At 44.6% G+C, this 23,814-nt stretch overlaps 1 protein-coding gene across 5 annotated transcripts in view; it reads left to right on the top strand.

Annotated features, from left to right (window-relative positions):
- LOC114769924 (RNA-binding motif, single-stranded-interacting protein 3-like) overlaps positions 1–23,814 on the top strand; it is a 103,056-nt gene that overhangs the window by 7,704 nt on the left and 71,538 nt on the right. The window contains exons 1-3 of one of the 5 annotated variants that reach the window (XM_028963340.1): positions 8,795–8,835; positions 11,278–11,392; positions 11,774–11,920. Coding sequence is in view for 2 of the 5 variants with exons in the window: in XM_028963337.1 (XP_028819170.1) it covers positions 11,774–11,920 (147 nt within the window). In the remaining 3 variants the exon portion in view is untranslated. Of the gene's footprint in view, positions 1–8,649; positions 8,836–11,277; positions 11,393–11,773; positions 11,921–20,985; positions 21,852–23,814 lie in introns of those variants that run through there. The other 4 variants (XM_028963339.1, XM_028963337.1, XM_028963341.1 and 1 more) reach the window with 4 other exon arrangements.

Genomic DNA, 23,814 nt, shown 5'->3' with positions numbered 1-23,814 from the left:
TCAAGCTAGACTTGACTAAGTGACTTAATTATTGACACTGTGTGTTGGACACAGCTTTTGGGCTTCCTTCCGTTACTACACTGTTTAAGGACTCAAAGGTTTACCTTTTATTTTTTGCAAAACCAACAAAACATGCATCTATCTCACAGTTTGTGAGGTGTACAGAATTTCAATCTCCATCAACATTGAGGATTTTACCTGTGCAAATTGTAGAAGACTAGCTAACATGACGGCGAAAATAGCCAAGCTAAAGGAGTGCATCCAAAACTTGTGTCCATTTTACGTCCATTTTAGAAAAGTCGTAGCCCAGCACCTGTATGTATACCTACACAGCAACAACATTCATGAAGTATCATGTCTCACTCGCAGCACCAAGACAGCGCTGGTTAAAATAGTTTATCACCTGCTGTTGGCCTGTTGGCTGCATCTCACTGCTTGTCCTGCTTGACCTTAGCGCAGCGTTTGATATTATTGATCACGAAATTATATTCGACAGGATAGACAATGTTTTTTGGGTTAACGGAATAGCCCTCTCCTGGTTCACGTCATGTTTGACTGATCAGTATCACTTTGGGGACATTAATAGTGATTCGTCTGCACATAGTAAAGTGGAGTTTGGTGTTCCACGAGGTTCTGTCTTAGGTCCATTGCTATTTTTCTTAAACATGTTACATATAGGTCACGTCATTCATAAACATGGTATTCATTTTCACTTTTATGATGATGACACACAGTTGTATTTTTCAGCAATGCCAGACGAGAGGCAACAGGTGAACAGAATAGAAAATTGTCTGAAAGACATTAGACAGTGGAGGCTCACCAACTTTCTTCTGTTAAACCCTGATAAGAAAGAAGCTCTTGTACTTGGGCCTCAACCAGCCAGATGTAAGCTGTCTGTCTACATCATAACTCAGGATAGCCTTTCTATCTCACTAAGTACAGAAGTAAAGGATGTCCTTATTGACGCAGGTCTTTCATTCATTCATGTAGATAATATCACTAGGGTACCATTTTTTTACCAAAGAATTATTGCTAATGTAAAAAGGAGAAGTATAAGCACTCTCTACACAAAACACTGTATTAAAACCACTTCAACCTGATGTTACCTGGCAGAAAGAGGCATGGCACTATGGAGGTCAAAAGAATGAACAGTTTCTAACTTATTAACACTGTAGATTACTATTGCAGTTACATGTAAATATTGTATGTATAAAAAGTACCAATGTTACAGAAAAACCACAGCCATGAACCAAGCTACAGAGAGGTCACCTGGTCCAGGAGAAAAAGGGAGGTGTACTGTCCTGTGTACTATGTATTAAACCCTTCCTCGCCCTTCCTCACCATGTCCAGCCATCATGACAGTTGTAGTTGTTTCATGTTTTTGTAATATTTCGAACACATCAGGATGCTACAGTTAAGCACATTTAAAGATTGTGGAGATACCTGCTGGGTGGACTGATCTGGCTGGTCTTTTGGAGGAGTCTCAGATTCTGGTAGTGATATAAAAAGATTCATACCCCCTGAATACTGGTTACAGACCAGTATCTGTGTCTGTGAGTTTCTGACTTCTCTGTTGAGATAAATAAAGTTCTCTTGTTCTGTTCCTTAACAGATAAAGATTTGTCTGTCAGCTCTGGCCTTGTCGAGGTTCGTGCATCTTCCATTAGTCCAGAGGCACGTCCAGCATCTCGCTACATAAAAAAATCGAAGAACAAATAGGAACATCATTCTTCATTTGGCCGAGCGACGGGGCAGGAAATTAGCATCTTGCAAAAGCCCAGTGCAGGTCACTTCATTAGACACACTGTTCACCCGTTCACAAACAGTCCCACTCACCAATGCATTCACACATCTAAATCTGTAATACAATTAGCCTACATGTCAAATCATGACTTTCACAATCTAACCAGTATTTATCTACAATTATAACCATAATTTAACCATTATTTAACATCAGTTATAACCAGAGTATAAGCATAAGTATAACCAATATTTAACCACAATTATAACCAGTTTAAACACCATAATAAGTATTCAACAGCAATTATAACCTGTTTAATCACAATCTAACCAGTATTCAGCAGCAATTATAACCTGTTTAACCACAATCTAACCAGTATTCAGCAGCAATTATAACCTGTTTAACCACAATCTAACCAGTATTCAGCAGCAATTATAACCTGTGTTTAACCACAATCTAACCAGTATTCAGCAGCAATTATAACCTGTGTTTAACCACAATCTAACCAGTATTCAGCAGCAATTATAACCTGTTTAACCACAATCTAACCAGTATTCAGCAGCAATTATAACCTGTTTAACCACAATCTAACCAGTATTCAGCAGCAATTATAACCTGTGTTTAACCACAATCTAACCAGTATTCAGCAGCAATTATAACCTGTGTTTAACCACAATCTAACCAGTATTCAGCAGTAATTATAACCTGTTTAACCACAATCTAACCAGTATTCAGCAGCAATTATAACCTGTGTTTAACCACAATCTAACCAGTATTCAGCAGTAATTATAACCTGTTTAACCACAATCTAACCAGCATTCAGCAGCAATTCTAACCTGTGTTTATTCCCAATTACAAACTGTGTTTAATCCCAATTATAAGAAGTATTTAATCACAATCTAATCTGTATTTAACCCTAATTATAACCTCTATTTAACCACAACCTAACCAGTATTCAACTGCAATTAAAACCTCTATTTCACCACAATCTAATTTGTATTCAACCCCAATTATAACCTCTATTTCACTACAATCTAACTAGTATTCAACTGCAATTATAACATGTATTTAACCACAATTTTAACTTGTATTTAACCACACTTATAACCTGTATCTAACCAAAATAATCCTCACTGACCCTGTTCTGTCTGATTTACTGACATCCAGCCTGAAAAAATTCAGTTATGAGGCCTGGAATTATTCTTATTTCAACCAAGACAATGGTAACATTATTTACTTTTTCTGATCCAAGGACACAGCTCTTCATTATCCTCCTCCTCCTCCACCATCATTATTCTGTTTACCTCCATCTCTAAAGCCCCCCCTTGTATTTATATACACATAAACCTGCAAACAAGCAATTTTCCTCATCCAGCACACCACGCCATGGTCACGGCAGGAGGACGTGGACATGGATGTGCATATCTGATGTGTGTGATGTTTGTCTTCTTGAAGGACGACAGATTGATCTGAAATCTGAAGTTGTTGCGATTACACGTTTGATTTTATCTCTCATTAATGAATCGTTTCCCTCTCCATGTGGGAATCATTCTTTTCATTCAGGTGGGTCTTCTGCGCCATAAAAGCAGTGTTCTCTTAACGGCCGCCGCTGGCAGCTCACATTTCTCTCGTGTATTTGCATGAAGATCAATGATCCACTTGCAGCAGAAATGGGCTGAAGGTCTAGAACATCATCCACTTTCTCTGGTTTAATATACAGAAAATGGCCCTTGTGGTTGTAGCCAGGAACTGAAATACCCATCAGCGATGGGTAAAACTGCCTAATAAATATGGTCTCCCGAGACCGGTGGTGGACGGGGTGTCCAGATGTATGTGCTTCACGTACGATGATGGAGGGGGTGAGGGTCTCCGTCTTCCACAGCGGCAGTGTCCAGTGGAAATGCGATCTGGCAGTGTCAGTAAATGAATGCAGACCAGACCTCTCTGCTGCAGATGAAAGTGCCTACAAGGGAATGCTGTGAGCATGAAAATGGACAGGACATGTAATGATATGAAAAGGACTTAAAATAGTTGAAACAATGTAAATCTTTATTGTTAATGAATTAATAAAGTTAGTAATGAAAAAAATAATGAAAAAATGAAATAATGGATATATTACCATGTGTTGGACGCACCTTCTCATTCAATGTGTTTTCTTTATTTTCATGACCATTTACATTGGTAGATTCTCACTGAAGGCATCAATACTATGAATGAACACATGTGGAGTTATGTACTTAACAAAAAAAGGTGAAATAACTGAAAACATGTTTTATATCCTAGTTTCTTCAAAATATCCACCCTTTGCTCTGCTTTGCACACTCTTGGCATTGTCTCGATGAGCTTCAAGAGGTCGTGACATGAAATGGTTTTCCAACAGTCTTGAAGGAGTTCCCAGAGGTTTTTTTGTCCCCTTTGCCTTCACTCTGCGGTCCAGCTCACCCCAAACCATCTCGATTGGGTTCAGCTCCGGTGACTGTGGAGGCCAGGTCTCCACTTTTTGTTAAGTACATAACTCCACATGTGTTCATTCATAGTTTTGATGCCTTCAGTGAAAATCTACCAATGTAAATGGTCATGAAAATAAAGAAAACACATTGAATGTGTGTCCAAACCTTTGTTAATGTAGAAAAAACTCTTCATCACTTCTTTTTTTACAGTATGACTGGAGGTTTTCAGAGGGCCTGGAAGTCTGGATGTTGTTTTAATATTGTTGTAGCGTTCTCCCCCTGGATATGGTTTTGCATGTGCCAGGTTACAAACTGTACCTCCACAAGGTGTCATGATCCGAACATTTTCACAATGTTCCGTGTTCATTCGTGTGCCTGGTTTTCCTCAGATGTTGTCACCTGTCATTAGTTATAAATCTTCCTGCGAGTTTCTAGAGAATGTCTGCATTGTCTGTGTCACCCGGTTCCGTGTCCTGTCATTTTTCCCTTGAGTAGTGCACTTGCGTCCTTTCTGCCTGCGCTGTTGTGACACAATGATATGAACCTTGATCCCTAACATGTAATTTACATTTACAGCATTTATCAGACAGCCTTATCAAGTAGTGACAGGGGACAGTCCCCCACTGGAGACCCTCTGGGTTAAGTGTCTTGCTCAGGGACATAATACACATAATGGTTTGAACCTGGGACTTTGTGCTCTTCTGGTTTATAGGCCACTTGGCTACTACCAGCTTAGTAATGTGATGTTCGTGTAATGGATAAGAGATCAGGCCTCTGTAGAATCTATAAGGTCTGCGCGGGGTTCCACCACGAGGTACAGAATGTTGTCCTTATTCTTAATAAGAGTGTAATGGAGTCAGATGTGATCAAGTTCTGAAGGTCACAGTCAGTCAGTCAGTAATGGGGGGATAAAACAGGTCCCCCCGTTGGTCGGCGTGTGATTAGTTGGTTAACGACAGAACGATGCATTGCTGCTGTCATCTCGTTCGCCACATATGATGTTGGGATCATTTGGGCGGTCGGTGTTTAATGTTGTGTGTTTGCTTGATCTATGCTGGGACTGAAGTGTAGAACGCGCCGTGCCCGGCACCCGTCCAGTTTTAATAAGGATTTATTTGAACTTTAATTGGTTTTGTTCATTCCAGTAAACGGCTGATATAAACCCCTGTTGGGAGTGAAGAACGACGGGTTTTGTGGGACAAGGGTGAGGATGCTGATGGGAAATGGGACTGAGGAGCTACCCACACTTCCTGTTGGGGGCGAGGGCTATACGGTTCCTATAAACTCAACGTGTCACACAATTGACATTTCATTTCTCTGCTTTTTTGACTCAGAATCTGAAAATGTGTCATGATCCGGTCCGAAAAGGGGTTACTCCGGTCCGGGATCCGCACTGAGTTTCACTGTTGTCATGTGAAATGTTCCCTAATCGTTTTCACCTGTGTTAATTGTATAAAGCTGCCCTGTTCATTTCTGTTCGCCGTCAGGTCTTTAACGTTATGTTCCATGTTCACCAGTGTCAACGTCTCGGATGTCTCCCCTCCCCTGTCCTGTGATTCACCATTATAACCCCTGTTTCGTGATGTCAGGTAATAGCATCCTTCATTCCTCGTCACTCGTCCTCCTCGCCGTACACCCGCCGCGTCATGCCTGCATGGACGTGACAAAATGATCAAAAACCCCACAGTGGAATCATAGGAGGCTCCGAGAGGGAGGAGGAGACACTGCATTTTGTGATTGAGATTTGTGTGTGTGTTAAGAAGGTAGATGGGCAGTTGAATGGAGGTGACTGGTGGAAATGTTATGCCCATCTGCTCTTATTGGTCCTGAATCTGTAATCTGATTGGGCCGTTGAGAAGAGATGGACTGAAATGGTCCTCCTCGTGACCTGCTGATCTGTCACAGTTTATGGATGACCCTGAGACGTTCTGTTCCATCTCCCTCACACCAACTCATTGAAGTGGACAGGCGGTGAAAACGGTGTCCGCCACGCCGCTGCAATGCTTCCTCACTGCAGGAACTGGGTCTCCATGCAGGATTTCATTCAGTTATCTCCTCATGGTGGCCGGGGTGCTGGAAGGGTTCTACAGGAGGAACGTTCCATGTGGCCTCTGGTTCCAGGTTTGAGGAGACGTAGATGATTGAGACTCAGGGCCTTCTTTAGAAATCTTTCTCCATGCCTGCCATGAAATGGAATTGTTTCGTCTCACTGGTGATGCATCCTGCTGAAGCTCCACAATCCCACACACACCCCACCCTGGCAGATCTTTAGCCACTCAATTATAATAAATCATTGTTTTTCTTCACTCTGAATTCAAAGAGTTTATTATTGCCTCATTGTGTCATCTCAGGTAATTGATGTTTCTGATGGAGAAGGCCTTCAAAATAACAAGAATCTGTTTTTGCTTTTTTTTCGTTCCAGAAGGTTCCACTGTATTTTTACTCTTAAACCAGTGATGATTTGTTGTCAGAGTAGAGTCCCACAATGGATGGTTGGAGAAGTATGAGTGTTGGATCTATGGCACTCCAGGATGGCACAAATCGGGCAGCTCTCGCCACACCTGCTGCTGCATGAGGCCATTTGGAGACGCGTCACAGCTAAAAATACAAACAGCTTTTCTGCGGTCCTTTCTGCTGGTTTTGTGGCTCCCCTGCTGGTTCTGTAATGGGCCATGTTTGTGTGGATGCTGGAGTGATGGATGGAGAGATGGAGCAGAATTTTATATTCGGAGAGATTCAAGAACAGAGGAAGAGGACGTATTGGATTTTACTTTGTGTTTGGATTAAATTTGCTTTTAAAACAGGGAGAGACATGGTTCATAACTGATATGAAGTTTTTGGAATGGGTGCCGCTGGTGTTTCTGAAACCTCACCTCCGCTCCTCCTTCTGTTTGTTTTCTGGCTGTAAAGCTTCATCTCCAGCCTCCATGGGGACCTGATGGAGACGGGCGGAGCAGCAGCTCTAATGAGGGCAGTTGACCCGCGGGCTTGTGGGTAGTGAGGCGCTGATTTGTTGCCATCGATCTTTTCCTGTACGTGGCAAATTTAACCAGAAATGTTTTTTTTTTTTTTTATATTTGATCTCTTGTGATAGGACGATTTTCAGAGATTGAAACGAGAAATCAAACGGAATTAATTTTTATTAAAAAAGAATTGTTATAATACACACGTCTGAGGTGCAGGAATAAAGTGTGTGTTTACTGATATACAGAGACTCATCTTCACTGGAGTGTTGGTGTCTGGAACACGCCCAGCGTTCAAGGACACTGCGGAGGACCGCGCCCAGATTTAAATGTGGCCTGACAGGGGCTGTGGCTCCGCCTCTCCTCAGCATCGCCCTTCACAGCGCTGAGCCGGTATGGTTTTAGGCAAATTAAAGAATTTGTTCTCTCACACACTCTGATTGATCTGACAGCTTTTAGGAGACATACGATGGGTGTGTGTGTGTGTGTTGTTCTTCTTCTTATTTAACAGAAATGGTTCAATTCATTTTTCTCAAGAATTACCTGAAGACTAGAGTAAATTGTGGCCCTTACTGGTTCTGAGATGGTAGAGTTTAGTAAGATCAGAAACAGGTACTTGTTGACCGTGGTCTCGGTATTCTGATGAGTTCTATTGCCCTGACATTGGACTTTGTTGCTGTGGTTACCCTGTGTTGTCTGTGTTGGTGGCTGGTGGTGCATGGAGGGGGTTCTGAGACAGAAGATGGAGTGGATCTCCACTCTTGTAAACCAGGTTACACCTACATAAAACCCTGCCCCTCTCTGGCCAGATTATTCTTGTGCTGGAAAGAGATTATGGATATTTCATTTTAGATTAATGTCCTTTTCATGATTAGTAAAATGTCTCCATAAGTTTATTTTGGTGTTTTTCAGATGGTTGTTAACTCTTCATGTTCTTATACATTTTTCATCGTTTACTCGTTGGTGCAGATCCATGTTAAACAGAAGAAACAGGAGATGTGATTTATGACTGTTGGGTTTTACATAAAGGGAAAGTAAACAGGGATACTGGACAATATCCAGGTTGCGGTTCTGCTGGCTGGTTCCTGACTCCAGGCCTGGGGGTATTCTGTCCTCTTTTGCCTGTCTTGGAAGTACAGTTTAAACTCCCTGGTTACCTTGGTTACAAGGTCACGCTCCGACATTGATCTTGACTGGCTGTGATTGGACCGTGGATTCATCTAGGGCAGGTTCTGTGAAACCGCTGATGGCATGGTGGCCCATGAGGGGTGAGCAGTGCATTGTGGGAGACTGAGGTTTGTGTGGAGCATTTATTTGCTTGACTGGATTGAGTTTCAGATGCTTTTCCTGGAATCCTGTGGCCTTAAAGCCACGACTGTTTATGTTACTCAGGACCTCAGAAAACAGTGGTTTCATCCTGTCACACAACAGACTTGCCCCGCCCACCACCATCACACCTTCCTGTCATCATCTGTCTGAGCTGCGCTCCAATGGGAAGAGAGGTTGTGGCCCGGCCTGTGCCTGAAACCTGACCTCTCGCCACCAGAGACTGAAAATTCACCAATCAGACTTGCCGCTGTCCGCCCAGCTCACCAAGGAAAACTGAAAACTTCCAGAACATCTAGCGGCGTCACGCCGGGACTGTGGGAGATCTGTGGGCGAGCATTTCATCCCTGGAAATGTGAGTAGAAATATTTCGGCCCGTCGAGCACATTATTCCCAGAGGCGACGGCTGCTGCCAGATTGTGAAATGACTGCAACTCGGAGTGCAATGTGTGTTCTGCTTTCCCACCAAGATCATTAAGTCAGAGCGATTGATCGATATTGTAATTAAAACATCATTATTAAACAGCTGCATCTTTTTAAAGGTCAACCTTATAATATGGTTTATGGTTAGAGAGTCACGTGACCAGCGTGAGCTTTCAACATGGAGTTCCTCACAGTATCTCTCAACTATAGATGCTTTTCCTTCTCCGTGATTAAAAAACTCTCCACAAAATATCATGTTTGGCAACATATACCAATATTTTGTTTATTACTGTGCATACCATGAATGGAATAAAGCCCACTTTCAGACTTAATTTCATCTGGCATATATGGTTCTTCCTTTAGTAAAGCTGAGTGAGCGTTGTATTACAAATAAAGTGCTGGAACCAAACACATGCTTTGGCAGTTTTGGTCACATTCTGGCGCCCCCTGCTGGATGGGTGGGTTTCCAGCAGATTTACTTCTGTACAGCGTGACGTTGAATGAGAACTTTTAATTAAGTCAAATACACACAGAACAAACAAATCATCACACAGATCATCTGAGAGAGTATAGCTAAAAAGAGGGAGGGAACTGAATGTGATAGTTTTGCTGAAGTGATTAATTTTTTAGTGCTGTGCTAAGATGAATTATATACATTTACATTACATTTACATTTACAGCATTTATCAGAGGCCCTTACCCAGAGCGACATACAGTCAGTAGTGACAGGGACAGTCCCCCCCTGGAGCAACTTAAGTGTCTTGCTCAGGGACACAATGGTAGTAGATTTGAACCTGGGTATCCTGGTTCACAGGCGAGTGTGTTACCACTTGGCTACTACCACCCCAGGGCATAAATAAGGGCATTGATACATTTTTTAAGTCAATAAAGTTGAAGTTGACATGATGTCATCTGCGCATGCACAATCCCAGCTATCAACTTTGCATTTAAGTTGAGTTCACACACACAGGGAACTGAAACCTTACTGGTAAAATCCAAAACACTTTCTGATCACGCCCCTTTACCTTAGGAGACCAAACCCCAAAAGACAGTTGTGCTTCCAGAAACATGTTACGATACTGTAAAAACATCAGCGTCTCTGGTTGTTGTTTCCTTTTATTTAGTCCACTTATAATAATCCTGGGCAGGTCCCTGCGATAGACGGAGACACAGGAGAAATGTTCACCCCGTCTTACTGCATCATCATCGACTGCCTCTTCCTAATAATCCTCCTACCGGTCCGGAGCGATGGAAGGCGGCCCGTGACAGGTTCAGTTCCGCACGAGGCAGGGTTCAGTTGTTCTGCTACAGAATTCCACAGCGACTGCAGGTGATCCATGAATGTTACTCCTCTGATCTACGTGGTTGTACAGGTCACTGAATTAGGTACTGAGCTTCCATCCATTCCCAATGGAAAACCAGTGTTCAGCTAAAAGCCCTGAATCCAGAGCTTTAATTCTCAAATGAGACATACACAACACAAGCTCAGAGCAGTAAAGCAGCCATGACTTCAGTCGTGCCTTCCCCTTTATTTTTCTGGCAAAAAGCCTTTTGTCCTCGTTGACTTATGGGAACTCCGCGATAACAACCAGCCAGCGGAATACAAATCCTGCGCCGCCGCTTTATCCCTCTCCCAGCTGCATATGTATCTCACATGCACAAAAACCCCTGCATTCTCTGTCTGTGTGTGTGTGTGTGTGTGTGTGTGTGTGTGTGTGCGTGTGTGTGTGTGTGTGCGTGTGTTAGTCCAGTTAACATCAGGGAGAGGAAAAAAACAGTCAAGCAGCTGCCGTTTTTTAAAGATCCCTGGAACTGAATAATAATTTTACCTCCTCACCTCTGCTATCAAATGTAATATCTACTCTGATTCATATAAATATACTTTATGTCCATGGAAGTAGCCGATTAATAAAATGTCACACACATTCGGTGTGTATGTATACGTTCTGCATGCACGTTTCGGAGAGAAGACTATCGATTTTTGTGAAGCGAGGCCACACTGTGAAATGACCCGGGGCCCGGCGGGTTCCCTGCTGCATGTAGAACACGTCCTTGTTACAGGAAGAGGCCGGTGAAACCCGAGCTGCTCAACTTGCATTCTGATGAGGGCCCAGCATGGGGAACAATCCCTCATTCCTGCCTCCATGCTGACGGAACACCGCCCTGCACAGCGCCCCCTACTCTCCAGGGAGCCTGTCGGATGTGACATTGCGTGACGTGTTTAAATCTTTGCCTGTCATGTAGGAGAACGTGTGGCGCAGTTCTCGTTGGTGCGATTCGCTGGCCGAATGGAACCCTCCTGATGCCAGAACATCACGCCAAACGGGACGCTGCCTGCCAGGCTGTAATCCCAGCATCTTATCACACCAATCAGAGCATTTGAGGCGCGGAGGGAGCACTTCTAGACCGTGACGGAGAGTTGCACAACCACCCCTGCTGAGGCGAGGGAGAGGGAACGCTGCTGAATTCCAGGAACAGAGTTCTAGAATGTGAGGAATGGAAGGTCGAGCAGCTCTGGGGTGAAGAGGTTGAGTTTTCAGATGCTGCTTGAAGGTTGAATTTTCAGATGTTGCTGGGGTTACTGGATAAGAGAATCTCTTGTTCTCTTTTATTTAATTTAAAGAACCTAAATCCAAACGTTACGTGAAAGTTTGAGTATGAGAACAATCAGCGATGACCTGAGTTAGTGTATGTGTGTGTGTGTGAGTGTGTGTGCAAATTTCACCTGACCTCACAGCACGCTAATCTCAGAAGCTCTTTAGCTGATAATGTGAGTGTTGTAGCTTGTGCTGCTGTAAATGAACATTAATTAATTCTGTGTGTGTTTGTGTGTGTGTGTGTGTGTGTGTGTGTGTATCTGTCCTCTCCAGGCCTATGCTTCAGTGAGAGATTACCCCAGCAGCAAAGTATACGTGAGCCCAGGGGGGCATGCAGGTTGGGGGTCGTCACCTCCGCCCGGAACGACCACGTCCCACTGCACACACACCAGTTTCACATACTGCCACGGCCAGCACACGGTGAGCAACACACATGCGCAGAGACACACTGTTTGTAGCTTTGTTCACATGGCGTTCTCTTCTGATGCCCCCAGGGTCTAATTAGTGTGTGCTCTGTGCCTTAGAGAACCTGACAGTACGAGTAGAACCGCTTCTGCTTCTTCTCCTCTAATCCTCTTCTTACGGCCTGTAAACCCACGTCTCTTGCGTCTTTAATTACCTCCAGTCTCAATTCAGTAACTTCAATATTTCTATTGTGTTCATGTTGTTAATGAGCAACCAATTATTTTTCCTAATGCCGTTATCGGCGTTAACTGGCGTTGTCATAGTAACGGTGGTGTGTATGTAGTGAATGTGCGAGCCTTGTTCTCGTGCCACTGCAGATGGAGACACTTGGACACGTTCTCCAGTGGTTGTCTTTTATTTATGTGAGCAGCTCCTCATTATTTCCCAGCATGCACTGCTGCCGTGCCCTAGCTGCGAAGGCAAGATTACTTGAAGACGATAGTCATCGCCACGTTCCGTCACTTCACTCTCATGCCGATTGCTGAAGATAAGAAACTGTGTCGCTACTCTTGGTGTTGAAGGGTGGAGAACCACATGTAGTACGCCGCTCCGTGGCTCTCTGGCTGTGGGTGGCCCGGGGACCCTCATGCAGACCTTCCAGGGTTTCACAACTCACCTCCAAGAATGGGCCATGTTCATGATCAGAGGTGCTTTTTGTGTGTTCTACAGTATACATTTGTTGAAGAACAGTGTGTGTGTGCTGAGCAACAGAATCAAGGTTTATCAAGTCTACAGATCCAGCAAATATCTGGATCTATTCTGATGACCACATCTCAATGGAATTCCTTCAGGCAGCTGATCTCAGCACCCCCACCATCATCATTGCAGAGGAACACTCACAAAACAACCTGGGCCAGTTGTTCTGTTGACATAAATCAGTCTGAAGGTTCCATCTCCGTCTGTTGCCCTCAGATGAGAATGGCAGATGAATCATTTGGTGCTGCAGTAATTACCGCAGAACCAATGCGCTCCTGTCTTTTAATCTGGAGATGAGCGTAGCGTGTTGGAACAATGTTGTGTGTGATTTTATTTAACATGGCTCATTTGTCAGGCTGATATTAAACGCTTGTTAAACGGCAGGTTATGGTTGATGCTAATTGACTGGCCTTCAGGTAGCTGCGTAATGAAACCTGACATTTGCAGATTTATTGAAATGAGCTTCTGCACTGTTATTGTTTGGTTCATTAGACCATGGAATGCCTGTTGAGACCCTGCCTACCCTCACAGCTTCATGGGCATTTCAGAACAATGCAGACAATATCTGTGTAGGGCCTACACACCACCGCACGTCACATGGACTGTGGGTGGTGAGAATGGGAGGGGCCACTTGCAGGATGACCATGCTCTCAATCCACAGGACACATTTGGGTTCTGAGTGATTGGTATGAAAAGCCATCTCACTTTCATTAGGGTTCTTAATGACCGGTGCCACGCCTGCTCCTCCCCACCTGTCCCGGCGACTGATTTGAACATTTGCTCTCCTTTTGTGGAATTGTTGATGGTGTCGCCACTTGTCTTTTAGTTGTGGAGACAAATAAATGGCACCGCAGTTTGATGGCCTAATTAGCTGATGCGATAATTACACGATCAGGGCTACTGAACGTCTTCATCTGAAGCAGTCGGCGGCGGAGAAAGCAGCTCTAATTAGCCAGGCGACTCTTTTTCCAATCGAGTCTGTTACGCTTCATCTCCCTGTGTGATGGGATGGCTTCTGTGAAGGTGCTGGTGGAGAACGTTCTGTGGTTGTGGCCTCTGTTGCTGGTCTGGACAGCTTCGTTCAGAACAATTGAACACGAGCTGTTGGCTTGGTGCCGAGGTCCACTGTAAATGTACTAAACCTATTAGACTGTGGCAGACCGTAAAGAATCTGCCAAGACTTCTTCACATTACCTCTGTGTGTGTGTGTGTGTGTGTGTGTGTGTGTGTGTGTGTGTGCACTTGAGGGAGATGTATTTATCATACACTCACACATTCATCTGCCTAATGTCTTATTGACGTTTGTGCGTGTGTGTGTGTATGTGTGGGATTATAAAAAACTGCCAGTTGAAAGGTTTAATGGTGAACTAAGCCGGTTAAAAATCAATCAATTTTGAGATGACCGGCAGTCTCCTGCTCTCCTTTTTTTACTCTACCACTATATCACTACACTACTTTACTACTCTACTACTTCACCACTATATCACTATATCACTATATCACTCTACTACTCTACCACTATATCACTTTACCACTCTAATACACAACCACTGTTACCATACTACTCTACCACTTCAACACTATTTCACTATACTACTCTTATACTCTAACACTCGCTGTTACTCTACTCAACTAATCTTGCACTCCTCTACACTACCATTCTGCTTATCCTCATTTCTACTACTGTACAACTACATTACTTTAGGGTGGTTATGATTTTAAGACGGAATATGCGTGAATGTATATATGATCACACATTATCCTGCTTGTGTATGATGGTGTTTCTCTGAGCTGCTTTCCTCAATTAAATGCCTTTAGTATTTATTAGTTTTTTCATTGGCTGTCTCTACCGCCCAGGCAGGGTCATATATGCAAAGGAACACACACAGACATACATACACACCACTCGCAGATGTATTTTCATATAAGAGGTGAGGCTCCCTCCTGCTGTACGATCAGCTCATAAACCACAGAAGCATCTGCAGAACATTATCTGCCAATCATCTCGCCTCCAACGCCATCAAGCAGCTCATAGGCTACAGATGCCAGAGTTTGGGTCATCTGGAGCAAACAGACACACACACACACACACACACACACACACACACACACCTGCAGTGCACAGCTGGTTTCCTGAGATCATGATTGTCTGTAGTCACGAGGGCTTGTGATGGATCTGCCTCAGTGTTTTGGCTCAGTGCAGGTGATGGAAGGTTACAGGAGATCCTGCTTAGACTCTGGCCTTGGACCCTCTTTTGACTGGGCTGTGGAGGCTTCAGAAGTCAACACTGGCCTAGTTCTGTCGCACTTTGGTTCTGTAACAGCTTTTTATTCATCACATGACATGGACAGCATGGCCAGATGGACACATATGCTGTAGTTTTTATACAAGAACCCTCGTTTCTCATTTTATACCTGCGGAAGCTGTCATTAATCTGTGAAATGTGGCGTAGTGTCACCAGAGACTGTCCTGTGCAGAGCCTGGGCCTGACTTCATGAGAAACCGTAGAACAGCAAGTAATGAGCCATATTGTCCTTGGCAGTGTTCTCCTCTTAGTCCTGGCACCGTGCTCACCTGTAATGAGCTGCTCTTTAATGAGATGAACGAGTCTCCTGCACTCCCCTTGGTTCTTGATAATCTGCAGAATGTTCTGCTTTGGCGCAGGAAGAATGTAGTTTGGCATGAAGGTGCTGGAACAGGAAACAGGTCGCCAAACAAATCTGACTTCTGCTGAATGTCAACTGGACAATAAGCACCTTCTGAATTCCCCTTGGAACATTGCTGAATTTCAACTGGCCAAAAAGCACCTTTTGAGTTCCACCATCTGTGACGAGCTGCTAAATGAAAAACCAACAGATTCATCCAAAATCCAAAAAGCTGCTCCCCATCTCCAGTCCTGGAACTGATTGAATACATTTAATTTCATCGTCTTTACTCAGAATTGGGGTCATTTTGGCATCATGAGACTTGTTCTAGAAGGTTCCCTAATCAGCCGTGGAGAAAAGTTTGATCTGTAATAATATCAGATTTTACCTATAACTGTTACTAAGAAGCTCCTGTTCACAGGAATCAACAATTTTAGGTCTGCTAGAAAGGGATTACTGGATCTGGGCATGAACTGCTACTTCTGAGGGCTGAAATTTGGTGTATATCTCATTTCAGGTGACGTCACCACCCTGCTCCACTGTGTGGTTCCGCTGCTCAGCTCCGACTGTGTAAAAGGCAGAGAAATGTTCTGCCCCATTTGGCCGGTGGACTTTCATGACCTCAGCAACACCAATTACAGCGGTGCCGCCACGGCAACACAATCTGTGCATGCATCAGTCAGCCGGGCCCTGAGCGAGATCTCAGCGCGGCGCAGCGCCGGTCCGTTTCGCTGCTTAAACCCAGACGCCTCATCAATAACCAGCAAGGCCGTGGTGATTCCATCGCGCCGGGCTGCCGTGCTCCGATAGATTTTACTCGCTTTTCCACAGTTATGGATTTATAATCCTGAAGGGGCTGCATGTCGATGATTTTATTTCATCTGTTCAAAAGAACAAAACTCATGAAGTCGCTATTCATTTCACATCTACGTTTTCTCTATTTATAAAAAGTGTAGTACTACCAAACATTGCTTGTTGTAATCAGCTTCCCTGATTACTAGTAATTGGTATGGATAATCTGCCTCTTGACTACGGTAATCTGTCTTGTTTTGTACATTACGTGTTGGTCTTAATTATATAAAATTAAAAATGCTTTTAAAGTGTTGATTGGTCTGAGTAACTGCAATGTTTCTTGAATTAGCTGGATTCAAGGGTGTGTGTGTGTTCTTGCTTTGGTGACTCAAGGGGCACTGAGTCACTGCTGGATGGCATTACCAGCCTGGCAGAACCGTGGCACATGGCAGAGCGCCACTGTACACCAGGGTGGGGTGTGGGTGTGGTCACAGGCCCTACTTACTTTAATGACGCACACGCACGCACAGATACTTCCTCTCCTCCTCTTCCTTGTTCTCTTTGGCACAGTGACTGTTCTCCCTGACATTCCAAGGATCTGTTCATTTCTTAGAAACGCCTACGACTGTCCTGCACAGTTCCCGGTTCTGAAACATTCTTCTGTTTGTCTGTCAGTTTGTCTGTCTATCCGTGAGTGTGCATTTCTGTGTATGAGATGTGCTGCTGGTCATTAAATCTCAGCTAAACATATAAATGCATCTGGTGAAATTCACACATCCATTAATCACTAACCCATTACACACTCGTTACAAACATATATGTATAACACGTTTACTACTACATGTGCTATAACATATTATTTCACAAACTGTAGTTATAACACATTACACTTAATGTTTCACGTTATTACACATTTACTACTCAGTTATAACACCTTATATAGTTACATAGTTGTAACACAGAATATGTATTACACATTTACTACACAGATATAATAAAGTACACATTTCAGTTCAATAGAGTATATATGGATACAGTATAAACATAAACACATTAGTATGTATTTCTAACAGTAATGCAGCTGAATTTACACTCAAACTCACTCAAAGTAACTCTGGCATCTCAGTCCAGTTTCCTGTGTTCCTTATCGGTACCATTCAGATCTGTTCTGGTTCCCTGTGCTGGAGACCCCAGACAACACACACAGACCAACACGTGCTGTCGCCTGAGGCTCCTGTCTGCTGTGTGCTTGTTATGTGTGGAGAAGCAGCAGTAAAGGCGTGACGCCGCGCTCACTTTGCTAAGGAAATAGGAGATTTCACACACACTGTTCACAGTCGTCTGCTCTCTCTCTCTCAGTCTCTGTGTGCTGACCTTCCTGTCTCCCATCGTTCTTTACCTTTACTGTAATATCACTGCACTAGTGGGTGTGGCCTGTTCCATGGTCTATTTACGTCATGTTGCTTTCAGTTGGACTCCACGTGGAGAAGTGAAGTGTGGAGCTGAAAAAAACACATTCTCACACAGAAATGTCCAAAATCCCAAAAGCAGCAACCTAGTGTAGAGGATCATATGATGGTCAAACTCCCATCTGTCACAATCGTGAGAGAGGTACGCCCTTGTAGCGTGCGGGATCGACCCAAACGCGGAGAGAACCGCGGGAGGTTGGAAGACACACGCGATTGTTTTTGTAACGCCCGAGCGCTAAAAGCGGAATCCCACCGGGGAAACGGCTTTACGATAAACCGGCCGATAACAGTAGCTCGCGAGCTGAAGAGATGGAGGAACTCACGGTACCGGAGATGGAGAGGACTGGATACGGGAAACAGGTGGACATGAATTCATGGACCATGAATTAAACACGATGTCTGAGCGAGGAGCAGGCGCCAGGATTTCCTGTTTATCTCCTGTCCTAACCAATCCTCGCTCTTCCTCGCAGTCACCTGACTCGCTCACCTGACACCATCTCAGGGTCAAGGTCAAGTCTAACATTACGGAGGTAAAGCCTCAATTCTCCAGCCTTAATTCTTAATGTTGCCATGATTAATACTGATGCTTCATCTGTATCCTGCTTTGTGTTGTGTTTCAGGGTTGGTGGCAAGTCATTCACATCTTCCCAGATTAGGTGCCATTTTGTTTAGTTTAGGACAGAATGAACAAAGGGTAAGGACAAACAGACCCGCCAGGGGCAGTGGTAGCCTAGAGGGTCAGGGGCAGTGGTAGCCTAGGGTGGAAGTAACCTAGTGGGTAACACACTCGCCTATGAACCAGAAGACCCGGGTTCAAATCCCACTTGCTACCATTGTGTCCCTGAGCAAGACACTTAACCCTAAGTTGCTCCAGGGAGACTGTCCCTGTAACTACTTATTGTAAGTCGCTCTGGAGAAGGGCGTCTCATAAATACTGTAAATGTAAATGCTGTAAATGGGTAAGAAAGTGGACCCAAAATCAGAAGGTTGCCAGTTCAAATCCCCGAACTGCCCAGGTGCCACTGAGATGCCACTGAGCAAAGCACCGTTCCCACACACTGCTCCCCGGGCACCTGTCATGGCTGCCCACTGCTCACCAAGGGTGATGGTGAAAAGCAAAGGACACATTTTGTTGTGTTACCGTGTGGTGTTCTGCAGTGTATCACAATGACAATCACTTCACTTTCTTCTTCACTTTCGTTATCAGAATGTTGCCGGTTCGAGTCTCGAACCGCAAAGGTGCCACTGAGGGGACACTGTGCAAAGTTCCGTCCCCCACACTGCTCCCATGGCTGCCCACTGCTCACCAAGTGTAATGGGTTAAAAGCAGATGACGCATTTCGTAGTGTGTGCACCATTTGTTCAAGGTGGTGAAACGGTGGTGTTTTATGATTGCTACTTTATTAATATATGAAAAATAAAGATGATTTCTTATGGAGATGTTTATATTAAGAGATTTTTAATGTTGGGGATTTTTATCCCTTCTCTCAACAAAGGCTCTGATCAGTCTACTGTATTCTCTGACTCGGTCATTCCTGTTGTCCTGCCTGCTAGTCTCTTAATCCTCAATTGATATGTTCCTCATCTTTGTCCTCAGAGAAGACAGACATCCAGTAATTACCTCTTCCTCCACACATCTTTAAAGGGCAACATGGCTCCACCTTTCTCTCCATCTTTCTCTGGCTCCATTTTATTGATCCTTTGGACCACCAGCAAAGCCTCATCTGAGAAAGTCTGAGAAATCCATAAATCCAGACAAGGGCTGACTGAACAGGGATTTCTGCACCCCTTATTTATATGCCTGATGTCTTAAGTGACCAAGCAGAGGATAAAAAAGTTTGGTTGCTCCACCCCCCTGCTTTAAACCGCATTATTCTGTAAGAACCAATACATGGAATAGTTTTAGACTTTTACATTAAATAAGGAATCATGTAGATGAGCGGGAAATTCCACCATCTCCACCATATTGGGTTCTGTTCATCCACTCTCCTGCTCACTTCCCCCACAGGGACCTGGCATCTAAACAAATTACTTCTGTAGCCGTCACACTGGCTTTGAACCCCCGACCCCATTGGCCGTAAACTCTGCGACCCATGATGGACTTAGAGGTCAACAATGTGTTTCCTGTGTGTAGGGAGAGTCCTTAGGGATCCGTTAAAACGAATAGAGATGCTTCATCTCTTCTACTGTCTGAAGAGTTTACTGGACATGGATTGACTTATTTCTGTGTTTTCTTTTTCCAATCTTTCCTTTTTTTAATTCATGTTGTTTAAAACTTCTGTTTAATATTCAGCTCTGCAAGAAGCCTCAACAGAAATAAGTGGTTTATATCTACATATTGAAATGGACTGCAAAATAACAAGTAGTTACATGTTGTCCTATTGACATATGGACAAATCAAGAAAAAAAATGTCCCTGTTCCCCCTCTTTTTCCATAGAGGACTGTGAATTTATGTATTTTCAGTGTATCATCTGAGTACTTTCCTTGCTGTTGATGTAGATCACAGTAGACGCCTCAAAGACCTTATAAATATACAGAGGCGAACTCTCAGTTGCACAGACGCATCAGTGTCATATATGGAAGTACCACTAGATGGATCCAGGTTTATGATCCAGGTATTAGAACTGCATGTGAATGTATCGTCCGTCAGTTCTGGATGACAGAATTATTTGAAAAGTCCACAAATTAAGAAAATTTACTTTTTTGTGAGTTTATCCATCAAATTCTATGAATAAATAGTTCAATATTTCCCCTTACATATGTGGTGGCTGCTGTACTTTTCAGTGGTGCTGACTGCATGATGAATAATCTGCCTGCTGAAGTTCTGCACAGATGCATCATATGCGGTGTGTATGATGAATGTGAGTTTGGTGTGTGTGTGTGTGTTATATGCAGGAATTGGCCATTAAAGAGAGAGAATTTTTGTGGCTCAATGTCTTTGAGTGAAGGAATGAGGCTCTGATGTGAGACGTGGGGGTGGAGAGGCGAGACACAAATCACATCAGTGTCTCACTGTAAACTCGGCCAAGACCAGTGTGGTGTGGATTCCACATTATTAAGATGGAGAAATGCACCCACCCACCCTCCAGGTGTTATGTGGTGGAATGTTGGGTAGAAATGTCCATCATCCAAACAGACAGTAGAAACTAATCAACTCAGACTGTACCACTGTCCACCAACAGCTGGACGACAAACACACACATGTCTCTGATGAAGACATGAAAACCCTGCTTGATGAGCTGGTCTTCTGCAGCAGTTCCTCTGGCTGCCAATAGGGGGAATCGACAGCTTGTCCAGCCACAAGCCTGGAATCCCTTCCAGCCCCTCCTCTTTCCCATGCCCCTCCCCCTGGTTGAGGAGGAGGAGGAGGAGGACGAGCCGATGAACCTCTGTGTGTGTGTGTGTGTGTGTGTGTGTGTGAGAGAGAGAGAGGCAGGCTGGACTGGGAGGAGTGTATGAGCGTGTGTATGTGTGTGTGTGTGTGAGGAAACGTATTTCCACAGGCAGCAGACGGGAGGAGGCGCGGCGGCGCTGGTGTTGGCGGTGCAGGAGACGCTCGGGGACAGTCAGGCTTTGTGCTGAGATCTTTCTTTTCATCCGTGGGGGATTCTTGTTGTTTTTCTTTTTTGCTGCTCTCTCCTTGGTTCTGCACTTTCCTGCTTGACGTTTCAACAGGGATCTCCGGACTGTGTGTTGGGACCCCACGTTCCTGTTCCTGCCAGCGCCTCTCCCGCCATCCGTCCAGCCGGCATCACAGGTACCAGCGTGAGGAGAGAGGACGTGTGTGTGTGTTTGAAAGAAGGAGCGACAGAGCAGAGTGTGAAGCAGCAAGACGGACAGTGAGAGACCAGAGAAGTGAAGAGAACCTCCTCCTGTTCTCCTCATCTCCGTCACCATCACCTGCTTCTCCTACTTATCCCGCTCTGTTCCTGTCCGCTTCTCCCCTCTTTAACACAGACACACACCGCTGGACATTGATGGACATTTAGAAGAGGAGGTTCTCTCCGCTTCACTTGTTGGACTAACAGGATACATCACGTCAGCAGCCTCACCATCAGACAGCTGTGTGTAGGAGTGTGTGTGGAGGTGTGTGTGCTCTCTGACACGGACCCTGACCGACACACATTGTGTGTGCTACTGACGGACACCAGTGACACACACCTCCGTTCCCACGACGTTCCCCCTCCGTCCCACGGATCTCAGCTACATGGGCAAGCGATTGGAACAGCAGCCAATGTACCCCCAGTACACCTACTACTACCCCCACTATTTCCAGACCAAGGTACCAGTCCAACCAGTACCGAATCGTCTCTCTCTCTTCCAACACGTCTCTCGCTCTTTCTATCAACCTGCCTCTCTCTCTGCCAACCCATCTCTCTCTCTTCCTTCCAACCCCTCGCTATCAACCAACCCGACTCTCTCTCTCGCTCTCTACCAACCTGTCTCTCTCGCTCCCTACCAACCCATCTCTCGCTTTTTCTATCAACCCGTCTCTCTCTTGCTTCCTTCCAAACTGTCTGAATCAATCAACCCGTCTCTCTCTCACTCTCTCTCTCCAAACCAAACACTTTCCACTCTCTACTGACCTGTCTCTCACTGTACCAACCCATCTTGCTCTAACAACTTGTGTGTGTGTGTGTGTGTGTGTGTGTGTGTGCGTGCACACATGCGTGCGTTTATGTGTGTGTGTGCGTGTCGGTGTGTGTGCACATGTGTGTGTAGGTGTGTGTTCATGAAAAATTGAGGTGTAAGGTGGTGGAGACTTCTCATGTTTCCCGGTCAGGTGTGGGATGGTGTGTTGGGTTTAACAAGGGGGGTGATGACCCAGCCTTTATCTTGCCTGGTGAGATGTTGTGCATAAGATGAATGGAGATACAGCCAGTGACCTCTTCCTCTCCATATGTTCAGAGGTCTCTGTGTTCCACCCGTCATTTCCTCAGCTCTCCATCCATCACATGTCTCATGTCTTCATCAGGATCTCAGTCAGGGTGTTTCTTCACCCTCATCTCTGTCAAGGTCACAAACTCTCTCTCATCTGGTTCCATCTCCATTCCGTACATGAGGAAGTCTGATTGCGGCAGATAAATATTGAGCTGATTTTCTGCATCCCTCCACTGCCACGCAGATGAGTGAGTGTGTGGGTATGCTGACATGCGGACCTTCTCTCATAATCATGTTTACGCACTCTTTCAGTGCTTCAGTGAACCTCCGTCCATTAATCTCCATTGTTTCACATTTTTCCCTGCAAACGGGGACCTGGGTGCCTTTATAGAACAGCACAGCCACGGTTCTCCTCATCACATAGTCCAGTAACAATGATGTGAACAGCTCTACACATCATGGACCACTGATGTGTGTGGAGCTCCTGTTGATGATGGATTTGTCTGGTCTGGACAGGTTTCATCGGTTTCATAGGTTGTCATTTTTATTTGAGGAATTTATTTATTTATTTTACAACCCTGAACAGGTGAAGTCTTTTTTAGAAATGCATTTTGAATTTATAACTCCCTGATCATCAGGCCCGGGTGTCTGTGTTTGCCTGTGAAGGTGGTCTGGCTGGACGGGGTTATTTTTACACCCCTTTCAGCTGTGGGCTCTTCAGATGAAGGGAAGGGGTCCGGTTACATGACTCTGTGGATCCATCAAAATTCCATCTCTGCTGCGTTACAGCCGAGCTGGGAACTGATGGCCGCCGGCTATCCTTACACACACACACACACACACAGCCCCTCTCTTCACCTCGTTTTTCAAACACTTTCTCCAGACAAGCCTGAACACTGGTGCTCCAACATTTTCCTTTTCAAGGCCCTTCACCCTAAATTGGACACAGATTTTTAGGGGGAGTGTGATTTGGGAGTCTGTTGTCAATTAATGTTATTATACTGGTTATTGTGTTTGTCTTAAGAGTGTGTGTTGAACCAGTTCATTGATTAGCAAACACACACACAAACACACACACACACACACTTCCATCAATGAATAATACTATTGTTATCTCCTCTCCACCTTGTCTATCCTGCTGCCGGTCAAACTGAAGAAACACAAATCCTTACATCCTTACACAGACTGGTAAAACACATACACACACACACACATCCCTGCCAGTGATGACACTATCCAGGTGACTGAATGGGTGGTAGTGGTAGTAGCCTAGTGGGTAACACACTCGCCTATGAACCAGAAGACCCAGGTTCGAATCCCACTTACTACCATTGTGTCCCTGAGCAAGACACTTAACCCTAAAT

Source organism: Denticeps clupeoides, chromosome 20 (assembly GCF_900700375.1).
Source record: "Denticeps clupeoides chromosome 20, fDenClu1.1, whole genome shotgun sequence".
Classification (NCBI taxonomy): domain Eukaryota; kingdom Metazoa; phylum Chordata; class Actinopteri; order Clupeiformes; family Denticipitidae; genus Denticeps; species Denticeps clupeoides.
The sequence above is the reverse complement of the archived record's forward strand: the minus strand, read 5'-3'. Positions and strand labels throughout refer to the sequence as shown.